This window comes from Phyllopteryx taeniolatus, chromosome 10, assembly GCF_024500385.1.
Source record: "Phyllopteryx taeniolatus isolate TA_2022b chromosome 10, UOR_Ptae_1.2, whole genome shotgun sequence".
Classification (NCBI taxonomy): Eukaryota; Metazoa; Chordata; class Actinopteri; order Syngnathiformes; family Syngnathidae; genus Phyllopteryx; species Phyllopteryx taeniolatus.
Window position 1 is genome coordinate 8,733,099 of NC_084511.1, and position 11,268 is coordinate 8,744,366.

The 11,268-nt window shown below is 38.2% G+C and overlaps 1 protein-coding gene across 1 annotated transcript; it reads left to right on the forward strand.

The window, feature by feature from the left end:
- Positions 1–1,945: 1,945 nt before the first annotated feature.
- On the forward strand, positions 1,946–10,783 carry nkx3-2 (NK3 homeobox 2). Its single transcript, XM_061788644.1, has 2 exons — positions 1,946–2,505; positions 9,166–10,783. The coding sequence occupies exons 1-2, from the start codon at positions 2,145–2,147 to the stop codon at positions 9,588–9,590; spliced, it is 786 nt and encodes a 261-aa protein (XP_061644628.1). The 5' UTR covers positions 1,946–2,144; the 3' UTR covers positions 9,591–10,783.
- The last annotated feature ends 485 nt before the right edge of the window (positions 10,784–11,268 follow it).

Consider the following 11,268-nt stretch of genomic DNA (forward strand, 5'->3'; position numbering starts at 1 on the left):
ATTCTTTTTCATGGCACATTTTTCAAATGATTTTCAGCTTCACAAATGATCATTTATCGTCTGTCAAAGCACCAAACGCGACCTCACAATGATCAACACTCGCCGATCCACAGCGTTGGCTGACTTGCGTGGCAAACTCATACGGCAACAAGTCCGAAGACACAACGGGACTGACAGGTATGCAGATGCGCAATGAGCAGAAACGCCAAGGTGCAGGATATAATATATCTACTGGCTGTGCGTGCGTGTGTGTGTTTGCAGCAAGGTCATGCATGTGATTGCATCCAGGAGAAGGAGAACAACTACTGCATGCAATTGTTATGATATGTTATTATTTCTCGACAGACGCCTTAATCACAGAATTGCAATAGCATCCATTTCATTTTCTGCAAAGTCATTTAGAGCGGACGGGAAATGAGCAAAGCAAATAATCAAGAGAGATGAAAATAAAATCTTTATTTCAAATCGAAAATGGACTCGGCAAAGTTGTCAAATATCCGTTATTCAATTACATGACATTTGACTAAATTTTTAGGCCTATACCGTAGTTTTAAATGATTCTTTATCTTCTTTAGCTTTTTTTTTTTCATTTGAAGTGACATAACGTTGCACGTTAACACATATTTTGGGTACTTTTCGAAGCGGTTCGGAATATTATATTTTTCTTACTAGATAAAATATTTTCATTATCCCTTGTGGTGTATTTTTTGTAACAAATCATCCCCAAAAAAGAGAGTAAAAATCAAGACTTGAAATTGTTGTTTTCACTTCACACATTCATATTTTAAAATGTAAAAACTATATATTTTTTCAATGCATATAATACGCCAGTTGTAAGACGTAGGCTCTAATTTAAAAAAAAAACAAGAATGCGGGGCCTTTTTTAATGAACCAATTCGTTGGATCCGTTCACATATATGTGTTTTTTTTTAAATAACAAGTTATTGTTTATTTTCTGTGAGTTGTTTATTTACACAACTTATTGTACACACACACACACACACACACACGCACACAAAAGGAACATGTATGGGTTTGTTATGTTTGTTATTGTTATGGTCGTGAAAAGCTATTTGAGAGGTGGTGTTAATGTGGTGTTCAAGTACGAGATGGGGGAAATGGGAAAATGGACGTTTCAGATAGATGCGTTTGATAAATACTGCACCTCGTTTACTAAAACTCCTAATGACGTTCAATTATGTTGGTAAATGTAAGGGAAAATTGTAATATAGAGGAAATTATCTTTAAACCCGTGTATTTGTTCGCATTAATATGTGGGGGGGGGGGGGGGGGGGACTACTTCGCTTTTTTGTTGTGATTTGTCCGATTACGCTGGAAGCAGTGTGACGGTCGCCAATCGGAAGTGCCTTGGCCTCGGTTCTCGACCAATGGGAGGCCGTCACTATGGCTGTCACCCAACTCACAGGTGAGGAAGGATCCCCAAAAAGAACCTTCTGGGAGGGAAGTAGCCCGAATACAATTATCAAGAAACTCCGAATAGACCAAAAAAAAAAAGTGTATTTTGTACCAAAACCATGCACAATATGTCTGGGTTTAAATAGTTGACGGCAATGAAAACCCGTTTGGGAGGTGATGTTGATGTTGTATTCAAGTACAGGCTTGAAATGTGGGCGAATTTGCATTTTTAAGGTCAACGCTTTTGGTAAAAGCGTTATTTATTAGAATGCCGCCAAGTTTTTCTCGTAAATCCAAATGTGAATTGTATTATAGAGTGGAATAAGGGTAAAACGTATATGTTTAACATCAAATGTGCGGTAGCCGATTTGTCCCAGCATACCGAAAGCAGCGTGACGTCGTTACAGTCGCCAATCGGGAAGCGATTTATCCTCGGCTCTCGACCAATGGGAGGCGGCACTGGGAGGCTGTCACTCACAGGTAATGCGGGACAAAAAAAAAAAAGAAAAAGTGGTTTGAAAAGGGCCGGAGCTCCGAGAGCGCCCGCGCTGATGGCACAGCTATGCGGAGGGACAGCATCGCGCCCGCGGACCTAGCAGCGACTTGTTCCCGCGGGGATGCGAGCGAGAAAGTTGAGCCAGGGTGCAGGCGCGCAGCAAATGCGGATGATCTGACCCTCCGACCCGCTTGAACGCGCCACTTTTCGCTCCGACTTTTCCGATCCCAACATGGCCGTCCGTGGCAACTCACTCATGCCGTTCTCCATTCAGGCCATCCTGAACAAGAAGGACGACGGCAGACACTTGCCCGATCTGGACGTGTGCTTCTCCAAGACGACGTGCTGGAAAATATTCGGGGACGTGCGCGCAGCCTCCGGGGAGCCGCCCGAGAAGAGCTACGACTCGGACTCCGGGCTCAGCGAGGACAACGACGCCAAGACTGCGGGGGTCGCGCGGGGACTGCCGCCGGAGAAGGACGTCGGCGGGACCGTGTCGGATGTGCCGGAGGAGAGCCCGCAGGAGGAGACCGACCAAGAGTCTGCCGCCGTGGACAACGCCAAGAGCGACAGTGAGCTCAACAACGCGGCGGGTAAGAGAGAGAATCCTCCTCATGCGCCGCAATGTACGAGCTAATTTCATATTTCATCATCGTTTATTAAAAATAATAAAATAAATACAAAAATCGTCCACTTTTAACATAAGATCAGTCTTTTTTTTAATTATTATTTATTTATTTTTTCGCGTTTACAAAATATATTCAAAAAAATGTTGTTTACAGTGATTTTTTTTGTTTTGTTTGTTTTTGTTTTTCGATAATAAAAAAAAAGTAATAATGATGATGAAGCGTGGTGATTAATTTACGTACAATAGCAGATTTTACGCATGAATGGATGGCCTGCTCCACATTTAAGGGGTTCCCTTACAAAAATGGCCCCAAACAAATTGCCTACATGATATTTTTGGGGTCATTCTGATCAAATCCGATATATATTTCCAGTTTAAAAAATAAAATTAAAAAAAACGTCAGTCAGGGTAAGCGGCACACAGGCAGACTATGTATAAAAAAGGTGTTATTTCCAATGACTTTTTGTTGTTTATAAAAACAGTAAAAGTGACGGTGTGATGAGGAATTTACGTACAAGAGCAGATTTTACGCACGGATGTCAGTATTCAATGAACGGGTTCGGAAGACCCCCACAGACTCCCCGTTAAGATCTGCCCAATCAGATGCATTTGACTTCTTTTATTTTTGAGCCATTCGGATCCCCCCCCATTAAACTTGAACGTAATACATCCATGCGTATGTGTAGGGACCCCTGCCTCAACCCTTTAACGATTAAAGGCTTCGGTCCCTATCGGTTAAATGCAAAAGTGCCCAAATCAGATGCATTATATTTTCAGTTTTTCGGAATTTCCCCCGGCCCTGCAAGGATCCTTCATGATCAATCTGCGCTTCGCTTTCTAATGAAAATGTATTTCAACACGATTCCAACAATTCTCCCCCCACCCCCTTCCCACGCAAGCTTACTGAGGTGCAGTCCACTTTTGGAATAAACGACGACGAATCCTCATCTCATTAAAAAAAAACAAAAAAACGATTTAAGACTAATTTCACGGTATTATTATTATTATTATTCTCTTTTGTATACGTATAAGCAAACCTTAGTTAAGTGTTCAAAATGTAATTCACCCATATGAGGTAAAGTTATTTCTCCAATCATTATTATTATGAATTATATTTGTATTATTTTTATATTATATTATTTATAATAATAATAATTATAATAACATGATACATTACAATTTATCAATCTTTATTGATAACATCTTATAATTAGATTCTAATGCAAACCAGTATTCTTCCAGCCACATCAAACGTAAATACTGTTTGTTTGTTGTTGTTGTTGTTGTTTTTTTTAAATCCCCAAAATGTGCTTATCATCAGTGCAGTGTTTCTCAGTGTGTTGTTAGGATAATTTTTTTTTTAAATTAAAAAAAATGTGCATCACTTTATTTCTGCCTACGTTGTAACGAGTGTGTGCTTAGTCGGCGTTTTTCTTTAGTGAAACCATGAGTGTGTGTTGTGTTATGCATAATGACCTTCTGCCCATGTTGGTGGTGTTACTGATGTTTCCTGGTGACATACCAGATGTCCAAGACTTCCTGGTCTTGTTTATATTGGTTCATAAATGATTTTGTTTAATATTGTCTATGATTTTTTTTAAATGACAATATGATGTATATTATTATATATACAGTGTATATGTGTATACACAATCAATATTTTTAAGTTACAAATGTTGGTATGTAACACAGAGTTGTGTTGACACAGAGTCAGAGTTGTTAAATAACACGTTCAAAGTGTTAATATTATTAACTCATCCAATATGGTGCCGATATTTTACATTATCGGAGTTGTTTAGCAGCACTGTCATAATGTTAACTCCTTCAAAAGTGTTGATGTAACTCTGACCCAGTGGTTGCCATATAAACTCTGGGCGAATGTTGGTTTCAACTCTGAGGATGTTAAATGTGGGTTTTCAAATTTGCTGTGTAAGTTATGAGCAAAATTTGAGTTCTAACTCACTTTATGCGCCTCGACACATTATCAATAAACTTATGTAAATAAAATGATAACAAATGCACTGTCCCTTTTGGTGAAAACCAGAGCACCTGTACAAATGTCCCCATCAGCAATAAAGTGATAAGGAGGCGTGTCACTTTATTGTTGATGGTCAAAGTTGTATCGTCAAAGAGTCCCATCGACATCGAGTCCAGAGGTGGCACAATGAAGCTCAATGCATCACTGTATTTCTGCTTAATTGAATATTTTCATTAAAAACAACAACAACAAACAAACAAAACACTCAACTACTGAATGCGGAAAAAAGTGCTTTTATCTAAGAAATTAAGGACATTTCTAAGTGACCCAAAACTTTTGAATGGTAGTGTACATATATTTTTTTCCCCATTGGCCAGGGGTTCCCAAACGTAGGTTGCTGGCCTGAAATAGGTCCTGGGTCTCTCTGTCTCTCTCTTTCTCTCTCTCTCTCGTTCTTTATCTTTTAACGAAACTGCAAGTGTAACAGTAAAAATGTTTTGAATCATCAAACCTGATCTCAATATGTTGAGAAATATGTTGGCAAATGTCTTTCTTGTCCATGTCTCCAGTTGATGTGCTCTATATATTTTGGCGTTTAGGTTTAAATATTAGTCCTGAGCTGAAAAATTTTGGGAACGCTAAAAGACAGGAAACACAAAATATTGGGTGCTTCAAGTCAGGGATACCCAAAATAAAACACCCAGTTTAACAACCAAATATGGTACTTCAATTGTAATGAGGGAATAAAAATACACATGAAAATAAGTATTAATAAGTAATCTCTTCATTGTCAGATAGTGGAAAAGTGGCATGCACTTCACTAGCTACCATATCACTTTACTGCTGATGGTGGGTAAACATTCATTTGTAAAAGTGTATTGGTTTTCGCCTATTAAAAATAAAAGTGTAATAATTGAGTTGTTGAAATATACTGTATTGTCATTATAAAGTGTTGATTCAAACGCAATTAATGGTCATATACATAACATTTTGAAGCATCCTTCCAGGGCAGAATTTAGGTGTTTTCATTAAAAATGAAACTTTTTACACCAACTTTCAGCTAAAAAAAAAAACACTTAGAGGGCCATGAAAAAGTCGTTGCCCCATTCTCAATTTCTTATTTTCTATTGCATAGTTTCCCCACTTAAATGTTTAAGATTATTGAACGAATGTAAATATCAGAAAAAGATAACCCAAGTAAACATAAAATGCAGTTTTTAAATGGGGATTTTATTTATTAAGGGAAAAAAAATTCGAAGCTACATGGCCTTGTGTGTGGCCTTTTTTTGTTTATTTTCACTGACCATACCCAAGGCTGATTACTTCGAGACTTGTTCAATCAAAAAAATCACTTACAGTAAATAGAACCTGTCTGATAAAATGAAGTTAGCCAAAGGAGCTGAAAAAAAGCTTTAACAAAATGCCATGATCCAAAGAAATTCAGAACAGATGAGAAATAAAGTGAATGACATCTACTGTATCAGTTCAGAAAGCGTTACAAAGCTTTAGGACTCCAGCGAACCATGGTGAGAGCCATTATCCTCAAATGGAGAAAACATAGAACAGTGGTGAACATTCCCGGGAGTGTCTGGCCTACAAAAATGACTCCAAGAGCACAGCTAAGCCATTTAGGAGGTCTCGAAGGAACCCAGGACAACAGCTAAAGAATTGCAGGCCTTCCTCATGACTCAAGAATAAGGAAAATAATCCCAAAAATGACATTCATGACAGAGTTCTAGGACAAAAAACACTTCTGATTAAAAAAGAACACAAAGGCTCATCTTACTTTTGAAAAAAAAACAAAAAAAACATAATGATTCCCAAGACTTTTGGGAGAATATTCATTGGACGGATATTACGAAAGTTGACCTTTTTGGAAGGTATCTCTCGTTACTTCTGGCATAGATGTAACACAGCATTTCAGAAAAAGAACATCATAACAACAGTCAAACATGGTGGTGATAGTAGTACGATGGTCTGATGGTAAGATATCAGTTTAGGCATCTGACTGATTGGCTCGTTGAGTCTTTCTATCAGTCAATTGGCGCTACACTTGTTTTGAAAGACTTGATACTGCCAAAAAAGGCAGACCTAAAGATTGTTGGTACCCCACTACCCACCCTTGAGGACTTGCACGGTGTCAGAACTAAGACAAGAGCATGCAAAATCCTCTTGGACCCTCCACATCCTGGTCACCACTTCTTCCAGCTCCTTCCCTCAGGTAGGCGCAACCAAACAATCCAAACTAGAACTAGCAGACATTCCAACAGCTTCTTCCCTCTTACCATTAACTTCTTAAATAGTTAACTTACAATTCTATTTCACCATGCTGCCAATTCTTTGTCTTGAGTTTGTTATCACATTTCTGTGGGGCCAATTATACATTACTCGTGCACTCACTGTAGTAGTCTCGCCACGCTGCACTATTTGCATATCTGTTGTTGACTAATACTGGCCACTCATGTGCCTGAGTAGCATCTGCAACATTTGCACAGTCAACTTTGTCCCAGATGATCGCACAACTCGTCACTTTAAACTGCATATATTACTTGAAGTCTTTGCACAATGGTCATTGCACCGGACTATTCTATTCGTCATTTCAAACTGCTCTAATTGTTAGAGGACTCTGCATCTTTTTGCACAATTGTCAAAATAAATAAATAAATAAATGCACTGACATTACCAGTTACTAGCAACCTTTTATTACTTGGTGACTGTTTTTTTTTTTTTTTCCAATGTCTTTATGTCTCAAAAGTATTCTCTGTCAAATGGCTTGTCTGTTGTCCTACTAGAGCGGTTCCAACTACAGGAGACAAATTCCTTGTGTTTTTGACATACTTGGCAAATAAAGATGATTCTGATTCTGATTCTGATTCTGATTCTGGGGCTGCTTTGCTCTTTCAGGACCTGGATGACTTGCTGTGATTGATGGAACCATGAATTCTGCTCTTTACCAGAAAATCCTGAAAGACAATGTTCGGCCATCAGTTCGTGACTTCAAGCTGAAGCGCACTTAAGTTCTGCAACAGGACAACGATCCAAAACACACTAGCAAGTCAACTTCTGAATGGCTTAAAAACAAACAAATTGAAGGTTTTGGAGTGGCAAAGGCCAGACTTGAATCTGAATGAAATCCTCAAAAAAGGCCGAAAACCCTCCAGTGTTGCTGAGTTAAAACAACTCTGCAAGGAAGAGGGGGCCAAAATATCTCTACAGAGATGTGAAAGAATTTTTGCAAGTAACAATAAATGCTTGATTTCAGTTGTTGTTACTGAGGCTGGCCCAACTAGTTACTAGGTTTTGGAGTCCATTACTTTTTCACACAGTGCCAGGTAGCTGAATGTTTTTTTCTTCTTAATAAATAAAATCACCCTTTAAAAACTGCATGTAAACTAACCCTAACCCTAACCCTGTATATTTACATTTTTGTTTGATGATCCTAAACATAAAAGTGGGGAAACTATGCTTAAAAAAAAATAATTTGAAAAGGGGCAAATACTTCGGCACTGTAGCGCTTCAAGCATCAGCATCATGACCAACATTCAAATACAATAGTGTAGTCGGGCTAAGTATTCATCAAAAATGAGGCAGAGGTTTTATTCCTTAAAAGTACAAGTAACATGATGTACAGTATGCAACGGATAACACAAACGGTAAAAGTAGACTGGTATTATAATAATACTCACAGGCATATATTCTTTATCCTTTGCAAAGAACAACTCTTGTAATCCTGCAGCTTACTGAGGAGTTGTAATCATTGCCTCTGTCTCCATGTATATATGTTTGTGTTACATTGCTCCCAAGTGACCATGGCATGCACACCCCAGAAGGAGCAGCAAGATGTCCATTGAATTGATGCAAAAAGTGTGTCAAAAGAGGTTTCATTCTTTACATTCTATTTAATTATGTCATTACTGTATGTTTTTATAAAGTGCAATATTATAGAGTGCTTTTTTTCTTATTAAAAACAAATACAAAATTGTTTGTTATTTTTTTTAGGGCGAGGCCGGAATGGATTAATGGCATTTCCATTCCTTTTTGTCGGGGAAAGTTGATTAGAGATGCAAATGTTTTCAACAGTATCTCAAGGCACCACTGTGTTTGTGATGACTTCTCATTTCCAATTCAATTTGTTGTTAGCAATATAACAATCGATAATACAATGAGGTGACTACATTTACAATCCTCGTGGCCCTCTGAGGGAAACCAAGTAGCAAAATTGAGTTTGACACCAGAGGAAGTCCTCGTGCCGCACTTGTGAGAACCACTGACCGACATGGCTCACTACACGTTCGTCCATGTGACTGGTGTCTTCTTCCCCCCCCCCTGCCTTCAGAAACAATCCAAGTTGGTTGACTTTTACTCTTAGCTTTTTAAAAAAAAAAAAAAATGTAATTCAATTTGTTTTATTTTTACCTTGCTCTTGTTGTCATCAGAGGTTGAAAACAAATAAGGACCTTGAAAGTAACCTACGGACGTCTAAAAAAAAGTATACAGATACCTGCAAAATCTACAGTAACGAATGTGTGCGCAAACATTTGAACGGTAGCGCATGTATATATATATATATATATATATATATATAATTTTATTTTTTTTTTGCCAGAAAATGTTCCTAAAGTGCACATACGGTATTCCATCTTGCAGACTGCGGTTGCACCGCGGACGAGAAGAGCGCCGAGCAGCCCAAGCAGAGGAAGAAGCGCTCCCGGGCGGCCTTCTCCCACGCGCAGGTCTTCGAGCTGGAGCGCCGCTTCAACCACCAGCGGTACCTCTCCGGGCCCGAGCGCGCCGACCTGGCCGCCTCCCTCAAGCTGACAGAGACTCAGGTCAAGATCTGGTTCCAGAACCGGCGCTACAAGACCAAACGTCGCCAGATGGCCGCCGACCTGATGGCGTCCACTCCGGCAGCCAAGAAGGTGGCCGTCAAGGTGCTGGTGCGCGACGACCAGAGACAGTACAGCCCCGGGGAGGTGCTGCGGCCCCCGCTGCTCTCCCTGCAGCCCTCCTACTACTACCCGTACGCGTACTGCCTTCCCGCGTGGACACTCTCGTGCACGGGGAACCCGTGAAAACACAGCGGACTCTATTTATTTACAGACTTTCTTTTGATTTTTCTTCTCTTTTTTTTTTTTTTTTTTTTTTTTGGACCAAAGGAACTATAACAGACCCTTTTTTCAAACAGGAGTGGAAGTCAATTAGGGGACCTAATTGGACATTTGTTGGTTTATATATTTACATCCTACCTCTGCAGTGATTGACAGTTGTTGTTTTTGACTTTTCATGAAGTTGTAGGCTGCGTGTTTACCCCCTCTCTCCCTCTGTCTCATTTTCTCGCTGTGTTTGTAAAGGTAAGATATTTCAGCACTTTTTTTTGTTGCAAGTATTTACACGCAGTAAAAAACAAACAAACAAACAAACAAAAAACAACAACATACGGTTTGTGGTGGAGTTGGCAGCGAAAAGAAATGCCTCTTTAAAGTGTATTGTGTACTTTTTTTTGGGTTGTGATTTGGATGGTAAAAAAATATTAAAACATATCAGGCTTTACTATCATGTGGGTGCAATTATATTTTGAGGCTCTGTTGAAATCGAATCTAGATACAAATAAATGAATAAAAAAAACAAGCATTGCATTACAAAAGTAATAAAGAACAAAAAAAAAATATCTGCCATCACAAAAAAATGATTGAAAAAGAAAAAAGAATGAAAACAATATCTGGAAAATTACTATGGTGTGGGTGCAATTTTACTTTGAAGTTTCAACGTCAGTGTCACAGCATTTAATCAAAAACCTGGCAAACAAAGAATGTTTTTTTTTGTTTTTTTGAAATCTGGCATTACTATGTGGCTTCAATTTTATTTTGAGGTTGAGTTGAAAATTTGATTGAAAAGTGAATCAGCCTTTATAATTGTACTTATGCAGTACTTATTATAGCTGGTCAATTCAAAACAACCACGAAGATAAGATACTATGAAAATGTTTACAATTGTGTCACGTTTGATTTAAAACTGAGTTGGGATTTAAAAAAAAAAAATGTCATGGTACTTCATCCACCATTTTAAGTGTTGTGTTACATTATTTTGAGAATTAGGATAGTCCTTATTATTGTTATTAATAATAATCAAATGCACAATGTTATTATGTATAGCATCTCCATTGTATGCCGGTTAGTGGGGGGGAAAAAAGCTCGATTTTCAGTTGCACTAAAATGCGGTACTAATACCGAATATATGTTAGTCTAACACATTTTAATCCTGTGCAACCCATGTACATGTTTGAATTAAGTAACTTTATGAGACTTTTTTCAATGTACATTTCTCTCAATTATTAAATGTAAATCTTAAAGTGTAAAAGCAATGTCTTTGTTATGGTCAATGTTTTTTCCCCCCACAATGACCGTCTTTGTAGCCCCATTAAAACTTTCCATTCCCCTCACTGCAGGTTACACCAATATTATTGATTTATCATTCATATAGAAATACATAAAGACTTTATTTGGTGAGGAAAACATTGTTTAAAAGAAATAACGTTTTCTGTTGAATCTGAATGAGAGGAATCATCAATCACTGGAACTCTCCATAAATGACAATTTATTAATTCTTCTTTTCGGAGGAAAAAGGCACTAACAATTCCTTCCACTATGAAATTAATATAGTATGCAATATTTGTCTTTCATTAATTGGACAAATATAACCAGAAGTTCAAAACATGTAAAAATTAACTTTTAAAATCAACGACACAATCAA

Excerpts from the sequence above, each read along its gene's own strand:
- nkx3-2 (XM_061788644.1), top strand. The coding sequence starts at position 2,145 with ATGGCCGTCCGTGGCAACTCACTCATGCCGTTCTCCATTCAGGCCATC. Across the intron at positions 2,506-9,165 it reads TGAGCTCAACAACGCGGCGG|ACTGCGGTTGCACCGCGGAC; the intron begins GTAAGAGAGAGA and ends TCCATCTTGCAG.